Here is a 21382-nt window from a genome sequence, read left to right on the forward strand (position 1 = left end):
GACGCAGTTCTGATCACAGATGCTTTAAGAAAGCATTAAAATAATTTTTAAAACATAAACATCATTGTAAAAAGTGGGATAACGTACAGCGAGTAGGTTGTTATTGTGAAATGAACCCCTTCAGAGAGATCCAAAGTCCTGTATCATCCCATACTTAGAAGATATACTAAATGGTGTTTACTGTCAGAGATCAATTAATCACACCGTTTGTACAGAATTACCTACTATCTAATATCTCTGGCTATATTAAATCATTGTGGGCAACACTGCAAATCAATGAGCAGGACTTCTTTACGGCAGTATTGGGTTTTTGTAGAATTTTAACATCAGTGTACCGAAGTACGTCCACTGTATCAGCTTAACAAAAGACACTACTGTGAACGCATTTTATACAGTCACTCCGTTGATTTTTTTCAGAAAATGTAGTATATTACGATATATCAATGTCACAATATAAAATTTCCAGAATGACGTTCAACTGTCTTTACAGAGTGAGCCTGAACCTGTCGCATTCAGCTGTGGTTTATACATGGCAGGTGGAGGGGTAGCAATGGATAGCGACAGTGGCATGATATAGGCAAGTGAAAATGTTACTGTGATATTTCTGCTTTTGTATCTGTTACTTTTTCAGTCTCTCTTTCAAACTCAGCGCCGACTAACTTCGAACAATGTTCAAGTGCTGCTTGGACAAAAATGGATACTTGTAGCGTGTGTCATTGCATCATCCACCTGGTTGTCATATTTCCATCATTGCAAAGACAAAAGCTAGATGTTAGAAGGTGTTATTGGATTATTTGGCCAATGAGAAAGGGGCTTTACTGTGTCCAAAATAATAAGAAAAACAAAACACCCAATCAACTATTTGACTGAGGAACAGATGGATATTTCTGCCTATTGCCCTGTTTTTTAACACTATTGAAATGTTTTAGATTAAGATTGTTGGATTTTTTTCCTTAAAAACACAAATGCTGGTTGACACACACTTCTCTGTGGTTTTCATTCAACCTTTAACCCCAAGGTGCCAGTGATCCCCTATCCTGTCCCATCCATTCATCCAACACAGTGGAGCCCCACCACAGGCTAATGAAACCCAGACCACCAGACCCGAGCCCAGTCACTCTCCCTCACTTATGCACTCCTTCAGTCTCTCCATCCATCTTCTTCCAGACTTTCAGCACTGTTTAACCCCCCTACTGCGCCAATCAAAGAGACGCAGTGGGACGAAGGGGTGGAGGGAGAAGCAAAAGAAGAAAAGTTCACAATGGGAGCGGCAGAAAAAGAGAGAGGCAAATTGGGAGCTGCAGATAGCTAAAGGGCAGTAAATCAGATTTTTGAGCGACAGACAGAACACAGCCAACCCCCAGTCCGGAGACATTTCTGTTGCATTCCTCTGCAAAGGCACCTTGAAAACTGGCAGAGACACATCATCACGAACAAACACAGCATAAGTCATGCATACACAAGAACAGGCCTTGCTCCGCTGAATATATTCACACACACAAAAAAAATGTAATTTAATGATCTGTAGTGCTTCCAAGCTGCTTTGATGCAACACTGCTCATCTATCATCATCCCAGACCTGCTCTGTCCTCCACTCCACCTAATAATACTGCTGAAACTTTCAATCATGAACTCATCATGTCCTATTAAAAGCTTGTGTGAATTACGTCGTATGAATGTTGTTTTCCGAATGCTCTGGTGAAAGAAAGCAACAGGAGGGGAGAGAGAGGGGACCCCGGCCAGGCCCAGCAGAGCAGAAATGGCTGAGGGACTAGGGGCCACTGGAACAACACCACTGCAAGAGCCAACACAAACATCTGCTTTTTACATCACGGAGGCCCATCTTACTACCTACACAACATTATGTGTGCCCGCCTGATGCTTTCAAGTTTGTGTATAACTTGGTACTTAAGACTCTTATAATACCCCTGTGACACTAAAATGAAACTCTGGGGGTCGTCAATCTTAATAAAACCGCAGGGGAGGATGATTTAAGGAAATCACCATCGCGCCAGAGGGATTAGTCCTGCTTCTCCTCGTGTTGTGACCCTCTTACATCTAACCTCCAGATAGAGTTATAGTGATCAAGCAATACCAGCTTCAATTTCTAGGAGAGGAGTCGTTTTAAAAGGTCAAGCAAAGCCGTCACTGGTGCCTCTCCTCCTGCTGGTGGAAGAGACAGGTGTGCTGGCTTGGAGAACTGTTAAGCACTCTGTGCCTCTGCGGGGGGGTTGAGTTCAGCTCGTGATGCGCCGTCACGTTACTCTTTCTTAACGCTGCTGTCCATCTTAGCAGTGCCATCTGGGAAAGCAACAGGGTTAACCCATCTGACAGAGGGACAGAACGGACATTCATGTGACTTTTACTGGACAGGGGTCTCATAAAAGTCACTTTACTTTTAAGGTTTGAGAGGTCTGCCCGACGAGGCACAGCACCAAAGTCGTCACTACAAACAAGAGATTGATGGGGTCAAGGTGCTCATGGGTTGGACAAGTCAGATTCTTCTATAGAAGTTTTTTATGCAACTTTGCTTGTTTTATCACCAGCCAATGATCCCAATGTTCTGAAGTATGACGTCTAGTATCACCTTGATGCTTTCACCTACGGGTGGGTGATATGATCAAAATCTTCAATTGTGGTACATATCACGGTAACAATATATATCACGATACAGTAATTGTTCCATAACTTCATTAAGAAATGGCTTGAAATAACTGTACTTCATCATATTTGATTCTTTTCTTCTTTCATGTTCAACTTCCACACAAACAAATAACAACTGCCTCACGAGCTTTACGGTTCCTGTGAACAATAATGTCAAGTGTTAAAGGTTTCTGAATTTACAACTTGATGCTCTTCCTCCATGTCTGCCCAAATCAGGTAAACTTGCAAGGCAAATGGATTTGCGGGATTACTCAAGAATCGTGAGATCACGCAAGGATCATGAGATCATGCGAGAATCCAGCCCTGATTTGCTACATAGCCTGCCCCAAATGGCTCCACTATAGAAACAGTTGAGTCAAATCTCTACCGGTAAACACATTTCTACTGTCGCGTGTTATTTACCGTCATATTACCCAGCGCTACTTTTACCATTTGTACTTTTAAATGTTGTTAAAGACACAAAGTGCTACTCGGTGAAGAAGGAGGTTTTAATCCAGTGTCCACAATGCCAATCTTGGTCAAAAGCTCACTGGACAACAGCTCAACTCATGGGTCACCACTAAGAATTCCACTAGAAACACGTGCCCCCTGCCCACACACAAACACACACACACACACACACACACAAACACACACACTGCACAATCATCAGCACTCTACAGGCTCCCCATCTATCCTCTGACTTTGCAGCTCAGCAGGACACATCAAGGTCGCTTCGAGACTAACCTCTCTCTCAGCACCTCCCCGCCACATCCACACATATACACACACAACCACATACTGTTGTGTGGTTCCTGAGGGTCTGAGGGGCCACAGCTGGCTCCAGCAGCATTCCAGAGGCAGTGAGACCCTCGTCACTAATACACAAAGTGGTAATGAGAACAATGGAAAGGGAAACAGTGATCAGCATAGTATAGGGGATAAAATTAATAAGGCTTGTTAGGGGCCAGCGTAGTGCCATCCCATTCTCCGCCCTCACTTCCACCTTCTGCCCTGGCACTACCAGTGCTTCTGTATGGATAAAGAGCTTTGGGCTGCCCACTGGCCCACTATGCAGCAAGTAGCAAGTGTAAAAGCTGCTGCCCACACAGTGCCTCCCCTCGCCTTACAAGTTTAAATATAACTGCCTGTCCAGTGGCAGCTGCCCCAGCGCAAAGCCCCTAAAGCTGACAACTCCTTTTTCCGCTGGCCTGGGCTAGTTCTGCCTGTGGGCAAGGGTTGCTGAGGCCAACCTGACAGGGCCAAGCCAGGGGCAGGGGCAGAGGTGTGAATGCCCACATGTGCTAGTGCCAATCAGGGCTGACGGTTCTCTTTACCCCCTGAGGTGACCCCCTATCCCCAACCTACATGCCAGCAATTCAATAAAAAGGGAAAGGCCACAGGGCAAGAGGTTGTGCACTCCCCCACATAAAACCTTTGCTTTGTGAATGCTTTAAAAGAAACAACAACAACAACACAAATATCTGTGTCTGGTACTTTCTGTCCCAAGAGTGTGAATAAGGAAAATAAAAATACCACTGGAGGTAGTGAAAGAGTGAGTGGGGGTTGGGGGTAGTATGTAGCGACAACCTCACAGGTAAAACAGGTTAGGCCAGTCTGCCAGAGTAAAGTAAAGCAGAGCTCAGCCTGCGCTGAGGAGTACGTCTACCGAGCAGAGGTCACTGTAGAGGACAACTTAACCAAGTAAATCAGGCCTGAGCAAACAAGCTCACACCATTTGTATGTGTGTGAGTGTGTACTTTTGTTTGTGTTTTCTATGGTAGTCAAATCCCACTGCCTAAGTGTAGAATGGAATAAAGCCAGAGAGAACCCAGGGTTATTTCAGTCAGCTACACATCTATGTTTAGGGATAAACTTTCCACCCACATTGGGCTGATTGTGTGTGTGAGTTGCACTTTGTTTGTGTGTGTGCCCCGTCTGCTTTCATTAGGTGCCCATGCCGGCCTCGTCAGGTATGTCAGCTGCTCTGCCGCCTGTGAGGAGTGGATTGCGGCCCAGCAGTGCTGGAACCAAGGACCTTTCATCTAAGGTGGCGCTGAAAGCTGCCCCAAGGTGGAGAGATTCCCCATCGGTCAACCGCTTTCAGGAATGGGACACTGTAGCAGCTGAGGACGATCCCCAACCTCACACACACACTCTCAGACTGGAAAACTCAAAACCTTTATTGGCACAAACAAACAAATCCAACATGCTTTAAAGACACATTCACTCATACAAAGCTTAAATTAAATGTAATTTATATGCTAATAACCCTCATCTCATGTCTGTGTTTTGCTCTGAGCAGGTGCCAAACACTCTTGTCATCATGACTCTTGTCATTGTGCTTGGCACTGACGCTGGTCTTATGTGTCAGACAACGAGCAACCTGTTTAAACAGTGAAAAGCTGCCTCCCTCCCACACAGAGAGTCTCTTTTGATATCAGCGGACGTCTTTTTTAAAAAGACACTTTATTCTTCAAAGGATGTTTACTCAGACTGGGTGAGGGGAGTGTGCGTTTATGTGTGTGCACGCACCCGCACAAGGGTATGTGTGCGTCTCGGTTCAATAGAGTGCCTACAAAGTGAGGGATTACTGAGTGATTCCAGACCATTCCTGAGGCAAGACCAGGCCCATCCCACCTCACATCACACCTGGACCGAGACTACTTTCCCTCAGGATCGGCTAACTTCCACAAGCATCTGTTCACCAACATGTTAACACGCAAGTAGAATAACCAGGATTAGGGCTGGAGTCCCCTTTAGCAACCCCTGGAAAATCACCCGGGCAAAGAGTAGTGCCAGAATAGCTGAGATGTCCCAATGCGTGTTCTCAGTAAACAACATGACACAACTAGATGCTATATTAGATCACTCTTTAAATAAAGACCAGGGAAGCTGAGGAGGAATTGGCATCCTCACGTTCCATGGATCTGAAGCCTCAAAGACAGGCAGATATGCCATTCCACCATTGACGGCTCACCTTGGCCCGGGGTGAAGCAGCTGGCTGAAGTGCTAGTGGGGCAGGTGGGGATGGTGGTGGGGGTGGGTGTTAAGGGCACCATGACTGGTGAACTTGCAAAAACATCACCAAAAACATCCAGATGAAAAAACAAGAGGTCATACATCAGCCCTCCGTCCATTCATCACTGTCAGTCTGTTTCTGCTTTGTGCAAATGCTTCACAAGAAAGTACTGATACTGGGGCTTCTACTAACAAATATTTTGATGGTCAATTAATCTTTCTCGATTTTTTCCCCCCAAATAAATCTGTTATTTTTGTAGTGAAAACTATCCATCACAATTTCTCAGAGCCCAAAATGAAAGTAGTTGTATTTCTATTCAACTGTCAAGTGACTTTTAAGCTTTTAAACTTTTGCAATGTCGCAAAAAAGAAATGCGAATTAGGACCGTTTTCATCGTCTGGTTTGGAGCGAATAAACTAGGCTACCCAAAGTGTAGTTTTATCAGAAGATGGCGGTATAGGCTACGCTTACTGCATGACTGTAATCTGCCAGTAAAAAAAATATAAAAGTAGGGGTTGTGAACTGGAAACTAAACCAATCTACAAGGGAAAAATAGTGAGAGGTCTTCAAGAATTTGTTGCAATTATCCATCCATCCATCCATCCATCCATCCATCCATTTTCATCCACTTATCTGGGGCCGGGTCACAGGGGCAGCAGGCCGAGCGAAGCACCCCAGACGTCCCTCTCCCCAACAATGCTTTCCAGCTCCTCCTGGAGGACCCCAAGGTGTTCCCAGGCCAGATGAAAAATGTAATCCCTCCAGCATGTCCTCAGTCTACCCCTGGGCATCCTACCAGTGGGACGTGCCCAGAACACCTCTAACAGGAGGTGCCCAGGAGGCATCCTGATCAGATGCCCAAACCACCTCAACTGTCCCCTTTCAATGCGAAGGAGCAGCTCTATTCCGAGCTCCCTCCGAATGTCCGAGCTCCTTACCCTATGGCTAAGGCTGAGCCCAGCCACCCCATGGAGGAAACTCATTTCGGCCACTTATATCCGCAATCTCATTCTTTCGGTCACTACCCAGAGCTCATGACCATAGGTGAGGGTTGGGACGTAGATGGACCAGTGAATCGAAAGTTCACTTTCTTGCTCTTGTTGTTTCAATTAGGCAAATTTTAACTGTTCTTTTATGTCAGCTAGTATTGGTTTTAGTAATTAATGACATCCAGAGACAAATACAAAATTTGTCATAATTGGAATATCCAGGAAGACGTCGGCAATGGAAACAGCTGATCAGTCATGTGACTTAAATGCTCACTACATCAGAACTTATTCAGTGAAGGTGTTTGTTTCCACATCCCATTTACACCAAAAACTATCTCAAGCAAATGTCAAAACTATTTTGCACAACTGAGGAAGTTTTATCAAATTTGGCCGTTTCCATACAGCTTTCATAATGTGATAACATAAATGAAAAAAGGTGTTGACTATGTTTATGTTTTATGTTTTATTATGGATCCCCATTAGTCTTCACCAAGTGAAGACTGTTCTTCCTGGGGTCCGGAAACTAAAACATGGCTATTGTCAAATTGCTTGTTTTAGCTGACCAACAGTAAAAACCCAAATTTTGCAATAATAAAAAAACAAAGTAAATGACTGCAACTTTACATCTGAGAAGCTGGAATTAGGGGTTGTTTTGCATTTTTGCTTGATAAATGACTTGAGTGACCAGTGTTGTGCACTGGGTGCTCATACTTTTGGCGAACAGTTAGCTAAGCACATCAGTTTGCAACTTAAGATCTTGAAATTAAACGGCATTTACTCTCACTACAGTTAACGCCACTTGTTTATGGCACCCAAGGATTTACACCACTCAGCATGCCGACACAACGCTAAAGCAAGTTCATGTGAATATTTGAAGTGCTTCTATGAACAAATCAGCCCATTACAGATTCTAATGGGCCCGCCAGGTCTCAAAAAACCAAGTCAGAACATCAGTACATTGTCAATGACTTTGAAACAACATATTGAGTCTTGGGAAATATCCTCAAGTGAACGATTACCACAAGATTTCATTTCAATTTAAAAAAGACTTGAACATAAACTAGTTGGGACCGTGAACTAAGTTTAAAAATTCAAATTGTGAACTATGAAGATAAACTAGTTCATTTTGAAGTACTTTACTGAACTCTGAGCTACCTCTTGTGAAGTGTGAATGTACACAAAAGTGAAAGTGACAGAATATTAAAATGACTGCCTATTAATTTTCTGGCCAATGACATTTCAGCACTAATTGAAATTCCTGTCAGTGAAGAGAGGAGCACAAATCAGCTTAAATGTGTGTAAAGACATATCATGGAAATGTGGCCCAGCTTTAGAAATGTGTTTTTGCATTTGCCTCCCCTAATTTCTGCTGAAGAAAAACTGAACCCTTGCTTGGAACAAGGGACCACAAGCTAGCAGATAAATGAATTCCAGCAATCTGCAGGAATCCACCGCTCTGTGCTGAAACCCCACCAAGTCAAACAGAAGTCATTCTTATGGACTCTGAAGTGAAGGGAAATCCAAACCCACACGTTCCCCTGACTCAAGACTCTCAGTCCAACACAGCAGATGCATGGTGAGAGCTCTGCTACACCAACAGGAGCTCAGGGACGGGAGGATGAAGAGAAATGGGAAGAACGAAGCGAGGAAAAACAGCCACGGATGAAGCCAAGAGCAACACGATCGTGCTGTTTCTCTCTCCATCAGCAAGTTTAACTTCATGCTGTATATCAAGGGGGTGAGAGTCAGAGTACCAAAGTACCATTTGGATCAGTTCAATGCTTTCCACTGGTGGTGGATGAACCAGTTGTGTCTTTGGGGTTTAATGGGTAAATTAATGTTTTTGTAAAGTCTCACCAAGTATCACTGCATCTGAGAGTTTAACCAAAATCCTTTAAAGTGCCATACCAGTGGAAAACACATTAAAACGGGCAGGATAGGCAAACAGATGGGAACAGAGAGCGTTGGGTTATACCTGAGTATGTCAAAACCTTGCTCGAGCTTGAGCCTAGGTGAGTACTAAGCAGATATCTCTCCCACGCATCACTGCACCGTGTGAAGACAACCATGCCTCATGAGGGTTGCTGGGGAGGGGGTGGGGGTGATGACACAGCCTATCTCATCACAGTAAAATGAAAATAAACGACTGAAAACCTGAGCGATAGCCAAATGGAAGGTCTCTCAAGACGCGATGAGCACAAAGCTGCGAGCTCAGAGCGGCCAGAGCCCTGAGCCCACATGCTCTCTGTGTGGGTCCCACCGTTCGCCCACAGGAATGTGATGACATGACTGAAGGGGTGAGGGCCCTGTTCCCACACTGGAGAAGCACCAGACACGGAGGAACATCCTCCCTTTGAAGGTCTGGACCATTATCACCGCTCCATTGTCAACAAGCACTCCACATGAAGTTTAAATTAGCACTGAACTAAATTCCCACCGAGACCTTCGTAACTGTTCAGACCCACCGTAGCACTAATGGACAGAGGTACACAAACATGTGACCTTAACCTGCGTGGGCTCATTGTAAATATAGTAGCCATTTGTTATTTATGGTACGTATAGCTTCTTCAAGCTCTCATGTTCCACTGTGCTCACACTGCTCTCACCTGAAGCTGTAAAGCCCAGTAAGACAAATGCATGTTAAAGTTGTTTTCAGACCGACATTACCCCTGCGTGAAACAACGTAGCTTCCTCATTCATTTTAACAAGCTGATGCAGTAGGGGTGCCAAAGCAGAGGGAGCTGGGGAAAAAAATCAGACCTGGCCCAACTTTTGTACATTCCTGGTAGATTACTTTTTGATTGCTGCCATGATAACTTTGCAGACATGTTAGATGCTTACTCATACTACAAACCGCTGTCCAGTGTTTTGGAATCAGATAAGCCTTCAAACTTATGGATGGATCTTTGGCCACATCCACACCAATATGTTTTTCGCTTTAAATGATTGTTTATTAACAAAAACGATCTCCATACAGATAAGCCTTGTAGCACCGTTTCAGAAATAATTTTCAGCCATTTCTAAATGCCTGAAAACACATATCAAATGACGATTTGCATACACTGACCATGTGCGTGCTGATGTATATGGAAAGCAGATTGTCTACTTTGCGGTTGGTTGCTTCATTACAGAAAATACTACGGAGATGGCGAAAAAATGAGACCAGCGATTTCTTTGCTTGGACAGACGACAAGGTGGAACCGTCACTGAAAGTAACATGAGTATAAGGTGGTCAAGATGTCAGAAAGCAGATTGGGAGTCCTTAAGCATGGGCAGCACTGCCTGCATAAGCAGTGCATTGTGTTGCAGAACCTTAGAGCAGCCACACTGCCCGCGTGAGATATTGATAATAATACAGACGTTATCACCTTTCAGTGCAATTTCAATGTCTTTATCTGTCACGGAGATGAAAAAATAGAGATAATTCTTTTTAACTCAACCTTTCCTGTTTCCATTTCAAAATAAAAGCTCTCTGACAAGGTCTGTCGACAAAATCCCTTCATTTGTTAAGAAAAGGATTTGTATTGTGAAATATTGTCATGACCATGTTGTTGATTATGCAGTGGCTTGCACTTCTCCATATGATATGAGTATCGGCTTTTAATTGTGGAAATACAGTGGTTACAGCAGCAGGCGGCTCTACAGCAGTGCTGCAGCAGCAACACTGTCTGTGTGAACAGGGCAAGCATGTAAGCAGCAGCAATGCAGCAAGGTAACCATCACACACTGCTCACACAGGTTGTGTTGCCTGGGACTTATGAAGCAAATATGGCTATATGTTACAGCTGTACTAGCTGGAAGCATCATGCTTTGCTGGTGGAAGCAATGACAGTGGGAAAGGAGTTCCCACACAAGAAGGATGAAATCACAGACGGTATGGAGACCTAGCTATAATGTTCTGGCTTGACACATCTTGAACGATAAGATTAAACGTTGGTGTCTGCATCATCGTTTTCAAAAGACTCCATTTCCACCTGTCCAGACTAAGATGCAACCTGCAGTTTTCAAACTGTTAGTATTAGTATAACCATAACATATTAGTGTGTTACTTTGAATCTGTATGTATGGTCTGGGGTTAAAGAGCTAATAAACATAATGTGTTGCACTCACCATATTTATTCCAGTTGAAAATATACTGGTAGGTTTGACCGCCTGTTTCTGGTGCTCTATCTCAGTTTCTAGTTGGGCAGCTCGGACCTTGTGTTGGGCAAGCAAGATGGTGGCGGGAACGTGAGACTGCTCCTGGAGAAACAAATGAGATTTTATGACAATGTTAATCTTGGTGTGTGATACATGCAACAATGTGCTTCATCAGGAACTTTCCTGCTCAGCAAACAGCTGACACTTGTATATGTTGAGGCCTTCTCCCTTTGTAGCTGTTGTATGTTAAGATGAGATGAAAAAACAAACAGTACCCCACCCCCCCTCAGCATAGGGTGCTTTCAGCCACATTATTGATGCAAGCCATATCAACAAAACTGTGGCACTGCAGGGGACGCTACTTCAAGTGCACTGCGCCGCCTTCACCTCCATTAAATGCAAGGTCGGACATTTCAATTTCTCCAGTGGAGTGTTGCCAAGCACAGAGGTCTGAGAACACAAGCTTGGACACGTTCACTGAAAAGGTAGGACATTTTTGATGGGGTGGACAGCAGCGGCGGACAGTCTGTCTTAACATTTAACAATAAACCAAAAGCGATTTAATGGCTGCCAACACTAATAAGTCCTGGTTTGACTGCAAACATTTATCTTTCACTTATATTCTTCACTTAATTTTGGATAGGTGAATTTATTTGCTTCATTTGGATGACATCACATAGTTTACATGCATCTAATTTTACAAAAAAAAAGAAAGATAAAATATTATAAATTAAAGAAAAAAATGTATCTGCAGAAAATGTAAAAATCGATGTTTACATTAGTTTAGAGCAATATTCAAAAAGTGTGTCACAAGTTCCCAGTGGTGTGTTTTGTTGATTAGTAAACCACTGTTTCAGCAAACAGAAACAAAGAATTTAAATGTATGTGTGTGAGAACAGTGAGCTCTCAGACCACAGGGACGTACAGATGTCACAGCTCAGGACGGCCCCCCCAGGGGGGGTGGGAGCTGATCTCATCTGCCTACAGTCAACAGGCCCTGTGCCTTAAACAAACAAACACACAGCTTAGCCTGCTATCTGCGATGGTCCTTCAGCAGCCCGCTCTGCAGGAACAATCACTTCCAAAGCCGGCAGCTCAACACAATGGAGCCAGGAGGCTTTGGAATCACAGAATGAGAACAATGCGGCCCGCAGCACAATGACTGGTAATAATCTCTTAATGATCTCGCAGCCATGAACCCTCAGGCTGAGGGTGTGTGTATGTGTGTGTGTCAGACATGGAACATCTGTCATAATGTGGCTGCTCTTTGCTTCACTAGACTGTGGACATATGTACATGCAACATGTGTGCATCTCACCAGTTCATCCAGCAGAGCCTGCTTGTTCTTCCTCTTGACTTGTAGCTGCCTCTGCTCCTCCTGCAGCAACTCCAGTCTCCGCTGCTCATTGCCCTGCTGCTCCAGCAACAGCAGCTCCTCCAGTTCCTCCTGCTCTCGCGTCTGAGAACAGCGATATTTCAAAAACTTGTGTCACGTCTTTTACCACAAGGCTGAACTCCAAACAGCTGTAGCAATGCCAGATTGTACTTGACCCTACACTCTGACTTCTCTAAGGTGGGAATCAAGCAAAGACGTTTCCCTCTGGTATTTATTTTAGCACCTCATTATCATTATTAATGATGGTGTTATGCATGTGAGGGAAAACACTCAGTACATACCAGTTTAACCTTATTCCTCTGGATGAGATCTTTGTTCTCCCTCTGGTACTGCTCCATCTGCAGCTTGGTGTTCTCCACATCAATGTTGTTTGTCAAGTTAAACACTACAAGAAGGAGACAATAAACACTATCAGAAGTCCTTCTCGGATGGTCAAAAAGCTTGGGAAAACCCCTACCCCCGACATTTTTCCAACGTGGGATTGGAGGGACTGTGTCTGTCCATTTCTGTAACTTTCTGAAATCGACTATCTGATGTTAACACTCAGTTCATACCGTGATTGGCCCGCTGTGTGAAGGTGAGAAAGAAGCCAGGGTTAGAACTTCTCTCTCAGTGAACAACCGAGTTTACCACTATGATTGACCTTCAAGAAGAGACTGCTTTAAAATGTGTGCCATTATCCCCATTGTTAAATAATACCACTGTTCCCAAGCACTGCTCAAACCCACAATACTATTATTTTCAATTATAGTCTAGATCCAAAGACTTCCAGGGATAACAAATACGTCCAGCTGAAATACTGGGAAAAAGTGTATAAAATGATCTTCAAGATATGTACAATTTTCCATTTGATGGAGTGGTGCAGCCTTAAAAAATGACATCTGGTAATTCAATATTTCTCTCAGCATGAGACAGATACTGTGGATTTTCACCAACACACTGGAGTAAGCGGGTACAGAATGTATACTTGTGTGCTGCTGTCAAACTGTGGGGGAAAAATGTAACTTTAAGGCTGCTTAAAGGAACACTTGACCCGCAAAATGACCTTTTGTATATCAACTACTCAGCGGGTGTTACCTTGAATTCATGAAGAAAACTGTGTTTTTCTCCAGAATCCAAAAAAGCGAACATTCTCCATGAAATGAAGTAAAAAGGGAGACCACGTTTAACAACAGTACAATTATATCACAACATCTGTTTACAAACTCTCACACAACTTGTACAGTGTATTCTAAGTCTGTTATCCAGTCCTATGCTCAGTACTTCCCAAACACATGCATTTTCATTAAAACTTATGCCTATGAGTAACGCGCCCCGAGCGTGCCTGAGCATGCTACTTGGCTGCACGTGAAACTGTTTGTACTAAAGTGCTTTAAATTGAAATTTTTTTTTATGAAAATACATGTGTTTGGGAAATAGTAAGTATGACTGGAACTTGGATGATACAGCACGGGTTGTGTGAGTTTGTAAACTGATATTCTGATATAGTTTAGCTGTTATTAAATGTGGTCAGCGTTTATTTAATTTCATGGAGAATGTTTGCCTTTTTTGGACTCTTCATTCACTGTGGTAGGATACGAAAAAAAAAATGTTTTCTTTATGAACTCAGCGTCACTCACTGTGAGTAACTGATCACTGACCATCAGTATTCCTTTAAAGGGAAATTTATGGAGAATTTTAAGGGTTTATGATGTTAAAAACAGAGTAGCTAGTCAAGTTAGAGTGTACACTTGATATCACTGGTGCACCTTCTAGCACCAAAACTATGACCTAGCATTCTGTTAAGGGCTAAATACCATCATTTTTATTGTTATTATAGGAACAAGATACCTGATTTCAGTGGTTCTCAAATGGTGTGCCGTGATGCCAAATGAGGTGTGCCGTAGGATTTTGTGATAACCACACAATATTATTGCAATATTCAACTGGGCCAATACAAAAAGTTATTAATGAATTTTTAATTGACTGTATCAGTATGATGTGCCTAGTAGGAGGCAAACTCTTGCTAAAAAATGTAATCTATTCAATTTAATTTAAAAAACCCTCACAGGGAACCTATTTGTTCACATGTGGGAATTTTAAGTGTTTGACACATCAAAAGCCCTGATTGGCAGCCACTGTGAGGGGTGATAACATTTAAAAGGAGAAAGCTGTGAGTGGGAATGGATCGCTGTATTGTACTGAGCAAATTACAACAAAGCACCAGCGAAGACGACCTACCACCGCAAGAAAAGAAGATAGTATCAAGAAAGCTACCTGTCTTATTTTTTCTTATTTTTATTGTCTATCGTCTATCGTCTATGAATAATAACACATGTTAAGCTATTGTGCAAAGATATAAATACAAGTGTGCCTTGAGATTTTGGCTTGCCCATTGGTGTGCCTTGGGCACAAAGAGTTTGAAAACCACTGCCTTATTTTTAGTGTCTCTCTGCCTGGCACTGCCCTCCCTGTCCTGCTCAGCCCAGAGATTGTGCACTGAGATGACATCACACACATTGAAAAATAGCTTAGCCAAACTGAGGGCCAGTTTTGCAAAGATAAAATCTTCATGGTTTAAGAGTGTATAATTTAAAAGTGCCGTAGGCGATTTTTTTTGTTGCAGCAGGATGGTTGGCCACTGGGACAAAGTAGCAGTGAGGCTGATTTGCCGTTACCTTGCGCAGGAGCTCGATATCATGAGATATCAAAAGATCACACAATAATCTATCGTCTCAGGCTTTAAGCAATGCATTTGTGTCCGAACCGCAGTGGTTTTGACCAATGAGCGTCCTGTGAGGAGGTAGTCTGAGTGGGCGGAAGTTCGTTGCATAGATCAGCCTCTCATTGGGCGGAACGAGCCACCCGCTGAAGTCCCGCCCTACCACCTTTGGTTGTGTAGCAGTTTTCAACCGTTTTCAACACATTCTTTACCAACTTTTGCAGTGTTTGATCTTGTGGGGATGTAGCCATTTTTCTGCCATAGTTCGCGTCCTGTAGGCGATATTTTTGTGGGCGTGTTACACCAGAACCTGTTTCCCCCCGACAATATTTTTGCAAGCACACCGTTGCTGTGGCACCGCCAAGAACGATTGTGATTGGTTGAAAGAAATACAAGCAGCCGGGGCATTTTTTTCTCCAATCTTAAAGTGAGAGTCGGCCCAGCCAGACCTTTCTTTTCATGAGAAAGGTCTGGTGAGCGAGACTAGTAAGGAGGTGTGGTTTACCTGTGTGTGTGAGGCAACGTAGAAAGGCAACTGTTCATACAAAACAGCAAAGGCAGCCCCCACAGAGATTAGCATAGATGCTGCAATAGCATCAGTTGTATCAGAACGGGAGAGTGTTTATTTATTGAAAGAAAAATGAAGAAGGGCACTGGAGACTTACATATATGTATATAAAAAATAGCTGTTTTTGTTTTTCTTCTGGCAGGCTTCGGCTTCAGTGATAGACGCTGATAGACAGGTGGTTCATCCAATCAACTGCCAAGTATTTCTTGAAAGTGCTTGCCCTTTTCAAAACAGTTTACACTGACGGCCTCTCATATGGTTCTGTGTTACAAACTATCTGGAGCTTCAGGTTAGACTAGTTGTATTATGTCCAGCTCTCTTAATACATCCATGCTAAAAGTCCATGGTGGGTTGCCAGTCAAGACATGATAGCATTAAGCGGGTCCTACCTATTTCCTCTACATGCTCCAGGTAGTCGTTATATTCTCTCAGGCTGGGGAAGTCAAAATCTCTCTTATTGTATCTGCAGAGGAAGAACAGAACTGATGAGACAAATAGTAAAACCTGATGAAAGCAAATATGCACAGACATTAATAGCCTCCATTAAATCAACCATTTTAAAATACCATGTCTGCATACTGCCTAATAGACGCACATTAGATGTCAATTAAGGGGCTATTAAAGAACAGATGAGAGGGAGAGAGGGAAGGCAGGGAGGGGCTGAGAAGTAAAAACCTGGCAGGGAAAGAGCCTTCCCATTTGAGCCCCCCCGGGGAGACTCTTTGTCTACAAAACAAACAGTGTAATGAGAAAGACAAAGGTAGCTTAAGAAGTGGGAGGAGGCATGAGATGACACATAAACACGCAGAGCCACACCCCTCACCCTCTGGTCCCCCCTCACTTACATCTTCAGCACCTTCTTGCGAATCTCCACCTCCTTATCTACGGTCGGGTCTTCGAAGAGCTGCACGCGGAAGTTGCTCTTCCTCAGGGGCGTGTCACACTGCACACAGTTACCCGAGCCACGCACAAACAGCATCTCCACACAGTTCTCGCATCTGTGGGGGCAACAAAACAAAAAAAATACCGTCAAGCTGAGTTGCATGTTTCCAGAGAAGGTGACCCTCCCAGGAAGGCCTGAGGGTCAGCTGTTGAGCGTGTGTGGCCGTATGTAGCTGCTGAAATACAATTTTCCTCACAGTAAAGCAAGTCTGTGTTTTTTCTTTTCATGTCTGTAAGTTATCATCAGGCGCAGTGGGTGATAATGGGGCATATGAATATTTCCTCTGAGTGCTCAAAGATGGCTGGGATTATGATTGGAATGTCGATTAGGCTGCCTCCTACTCTCAGACAAGAGGAAATTAGTCTGACACCCCATCGGTGGTGTGTCTGTCTGCACTGGAAAAACATTTGCTTTATTGTTATTTCAACAGACCTCAGTCATGCCACGTTGCATAATATGATAAAATCCAGCTCTGTAATTCACAGCGTAGTCTATCATTATAAGAATGGACTACGTCTTACGTAATTCGGGGCAAAGACATACAGATGGACAGTGTTTTGTGTATTCCTTACTTCAACTTGACATTTGTGCTCAAGGTTTTCATTTATCTGAAAATGTAACTTCAATATCTAAAAAAGCATCAGTATGTCCACATGCAATTCCAACATTTTTCCCTTGTCTGCAAGAATATGCCGTTATTATTCCTGACACAGTGCCTACACGAAAGGAAGCTGCATTATGGAGACGTTTAAGCCACATTTTCAAATACCGTGGAAATCTAGGCAGTTATTGATCAAAGTATCTCCTGTAAATCTTCTTAATGGATATGATCACTGTCCAAGACAAAATATGTAGCAGTACAGCACAGTCATGATGAGTTTTTCAGGCGGCCTTTGGTTTCTCGTATAATTCTCTTCAGTAAAGAGCGTGTCTCTCCACCTGACTAATGCTGAACAAAACAGCAGAAATAAAATGAGAGTAGAACTAACATTTCCATTCAAATCAGCATATCGGGATGGTCAGACTGGCGGCCATTTTTATGTGTACTGTTGTCATTGCAACCATTGTACTTCTGTGTAAAGGCAGGAGAGTAGTGACGTTACATTTTCTAATATGCCATGCTATTTCCCTGTTTCTTTTGTTGCCCTTAATTTCATGTTTGTTGAAACATGATGTACCGTAGCTGCCTCTGAAGATTGATGAGACCCACCGCTCAGCTGGCAGCTGTGAGGCATTGAGACACTGTGGGGATAAACAGCGTGTAGACCCGGCATATCTTTTACATCTAACATGAAGAATTGAGGATTTATTATGACCAAATCATAGTTGGTGATTGCTGGAGCATTGGACTAACTCACTAGACAACTAACAAGACTAACATGGACCGTTTTGGTGGATGTTGTTTCTGGTGAGTTTGAATGAAGTGTATTTTATGGTGAGTTAACAAGGAAGTTAAGCTCAAGTTAGTCTTAGTTCAGAGAAAGAGAGAAACTTGAATTGGTGTGCAGTGGTATTTTTCTGCTTAATAAGAAAAATAAGGGTAAGAATAGGTCAAGACAGTGTTCTCGAACATGTGAGTGACGCACTTTACGGCCACGCTGACCTGTGTTGTCATCATAACAACAATAGGCATTTCTTTTGTACCACTCATATGACAACGGCAAACAGTAAAATGTCCTTTGTACTCATTTCATTATTGCGCCAGAAACACACTTCAGATAGTGTTGGGGAATTTTGGGTAAAGCCCACGTTCAAACAGGAAGGTTTACTTCATGCGCTATGACGACATGACTCCATGGCAACTGCCAGACCTACCTGAGGGCACAACCCTGAGCTTAGCCATCAATCACACCTCTATGCAGGTAGGCGTTTACCCATCAGTCACACTCGAGTGAGGAGTGGACACTGAAGACAATGGGAATGTTCCTAAATCTCCCCTGATGGGGTGGAGGGCCTGGATAAACGTTTGCACAGTACACTCTTTTAATTAAGTCTCTGTGGAGCTTTATTTCCATAGGAATTCACCTTCCTGCTTGTGACCACCTTCACAAAAATGAACAACATCTGGTTTCCAAATGTCACTATCTGCTTTTGAGTGCCGTCAGTTTTCATAATAAAATATAGCAAAGTTGATGGGAAAAAGCCAGATTTTTCACCATACGTCATTGATGGTATGGTTGAGTCATTTCTTTCCAAAGGCTTGAGACACTGGTGCCTAGTCAAAAGCTCTCTAGGGACGGAGCATTTTAGAACGATCATGACAGACATTTCACTTCATCAGCAGGATTCAAAAAAAAAAAAAAAGCAGTTAAAGGAAAAACTGCAGAGCCATGGAGTTTGGCTGTTTATGTTTAGCGTCTCAGATATGGGTCAAACAAGCCCAACCTGCCAAGTGTGACACCAAGCTTTCACAGCCATTCAACAACAACATGTAACTTGCACTGCATTGGGAACTATCTTACAACCTTGTCAGTTTAGCTTGGCTTTGATGAAGCCACAAAATAAAAATGAAAGCTCAATGACAGACAGAAACATCTGCGCTGTCCAGTTGGTGCTTCGGAGCATGAGGAGCCCCCTGCTCAAGTGCACCCTGGAAGAGGCAGATGTTCACTGTGGCCCCAGGCTACAGGAGATGTATAGGCCTGGCCATATGGAGGTAGATGGAGGGATTCTGCTTGTTTCCACAGGCCCACAAAGAGCCCATTCATCAACACGGGGCGAGGAGTGGGGCGTAGCTTGCCCCCTGCCCCATAAATGGACCACACAACAGAACTCTCCAAAGGGGAAATCCTGTGTAACTCTAGAGCAAAGAGGTGTACGTCTAAGAGGGAGGGAGGAGATTTAAGGGTCAATTTGCCATGTTTCTTCTAAAATGTGTCTTGTCCAAGTGACAGCTCTCGGATTGTGTGCCTGTTGCAATTTGTAATCAAAAGAGGGACTCAGAAATCTCCTGCCAAGGCTACGCTGTATTGCTTGGCATACTGAACAGACATTTAAGGGAGCCGACAGATCTCTAGCAGCTTGCCATCTCTGTGTCCCAGGGCTGTTGTCGCTGACTGAATACTCCTGACTCCTCCCTCTCTCACCTGTCCTGCTCAGAGCTCCAGGCTCCTATCTCTTCCATCTGCAGCTGTCAGCAGGTCAAAGAAGGGGGGTGGTAAGAGGAGGGTAAACAGGGTCCTGGCTCAGCAAAGAGGCCTCCCCACCTCCCCACCACCCCTTGGTGACATTGCCTGCATCTTTGCCTCCTCTATATGTGAGAAAGAGCAAAACAAAACAGCACTATAAACACACAGGAGCTTCTGCTGTAACTCTCATGATCTTCACAGGGCAACGACTGAGTTCAGACAGAGGAGCTGGCTTTGTGTCAAATTTAAACCTGCTATGACGCGCTGTCCTGCCCTGTGACCTACAATACCTGCAGCAGCATGGTCAAAAAATGCTGAGGCCCAGGAGTATGATTGCTTACACAGGATGCTAGCATAGGCATGTGTGATCTTAAAAAAATAAAGCTTAGATTTGGTGTACTTCATAGAAAAGCAAAATGGGCAGAGACACAGATTTCATAAGTATTTCTCCCACAGTTAATTTAAACAGAATAGTTTATATAAATAATAATTTCATTGTTCCTTTAATTAATAACTCAGATCCGAAAAATGTAACACTGTCAGATAATGTACCGTGAGAACCACAAGTTAGTGGAAGAGAAGCTGTGGTAGGGCTGATGTTCGACTCTCTGTAAGCAGCAAAGGTAAAAAAAATTTAGGCTTGTTAATAGAGTGCTGCAGGGATGACATTTTTTTTGTAGTCCGACCCGGAAGTTAGCATCACCCCGATTCCATAGACAAAAAGCCAATGGGATTTTTCCACTGGATTTGGATTACTGCAGAAAATAAGATCAGTGGCAAACAAGTTAATGATACCTACATGTTTTGTCTAGCTAGATAACTTTCACAAATGAACACCACTTTTATGATTTTTGAACTGCGTTTTTAAGCTTCAAAATTCCCAAGTGGGGCATGACGTGTTTTATATCGTAGAACAAAGCGTGAAAATCTCTTCAGCTTGTGTTAACAACAGACCTCATTTCATCAAACCAAAAACTCATTAAACAACCCATTGACTTCAAGACAGGGGAACCAGAAGTGCAAACATGCTAACTCATTTCCAGGTTTTAGGACTCATTCCTGCACCACTTTTCTGGTTGTCTTTTACAGCAATGCCCTCGGGAACATACCCCTGACTTCTCTCTTAAAAACAAAGGTAAATGTTTTAGGAAATATGCCGAGACTGAGAGGAGAAGATCGGTATCAGTTTCGTTTCTGTCTGTTAAATATAAAGCTACAGCCAGGAGGCAGTTAGCTTAGCTTAGCTTAAAGACTGTAAAGAGGGGAAACAGCTAGCCGAGGTTAAACGCTCTGCCTCCTAGCATATTTTTTTTAATCCGTGTAGCAACTGAAATGACAAACCGACATTTTACAGGTAGTTAGAGGTGCTGTCAATCTATTCCGTTAATTTTTTAGGTGCACAGTTGGTTGTACTGATCACTCAGCCAAATGTATTTTATGCCTGTCCATGTGTTGGAGGTATCTATGGCAAAAATGAATAAAGCTTTTTTTATTTTTATTTTTTTTTAGTAATAACAATATACATTTCATATTTCATTACATAAGTTAAATTCCAGTCGTGCTGGTCAAGCATTTGATAACAACAGCAACAGAAAACCAATTTACAGCAGTACAAAAGTAAAGTTATACATCTACTGATACAATGCTCCCTTTCTCATGTCCCAAGTTTTCTCCAAATACTTTGCCAGTCCAAATATTTCTTTTTCAAACAGCCAAGTCAGTCGTTGTGAATCATCCGCATTTATCCAATCTACCTTAATCTTTGTATTATTAAACAACTCCTTGCGGATCTTCCAATAAAAAGGAAAGTACAAGACAAAATGATACTCATTTTCTACTTCTTTAAGGTCAC

The 21382-nt window shown here is 43.1% G+C and overlaps 1 protein-coding gene across 1 annotated transcript in view; it reads right to left on the minus strand.

Moving 5' to 3' along the window:
* The window catches only part of mnat1 (MNAT1 component of CDK activating kinase), a 50180-nt gene that overhangs the window by 24537 nt on the left and 4261 nt on the right, over positions 1-21382 (minus strand). Inside the window, exons 2-6 of the mRNA XM_050061935.1 lie at positions 16305-16457; positions 15849-15922; positions 12472-12575; positions 12113-12253; positions 10765-10896 (exon numbers count right to left, since the gene is read on the minus strand). Coding sequence (XP_049917892.1) covers positions 10765-10896; positions 12113-12253; positions 12472-12575; positions 15849-15922; positions 16305-16457 — 604 coding nt within the window. The remainder of the gene's footprint in view (positions 1-10764; positions 10897-12112; positions 12254-12471; positions 12576-15848; positions 15923-16304; positions 16458-21382) is intronic.

The sequence above is a fragment of the Epinephelus moara genome, chromosome 14 (genome assembly GCF_006386435.1).
Source record: "Epinephelus moara isolate mb chromosome 14, YSFRI_EMoa_1.0, whole genome shotgun sequence".
Lineage (NCBI taxonomy): Eukaryota > Metazoa > Chordata > Actinopteri > Perciformes > Serranidae > Epinephelus > Epinephelus moara.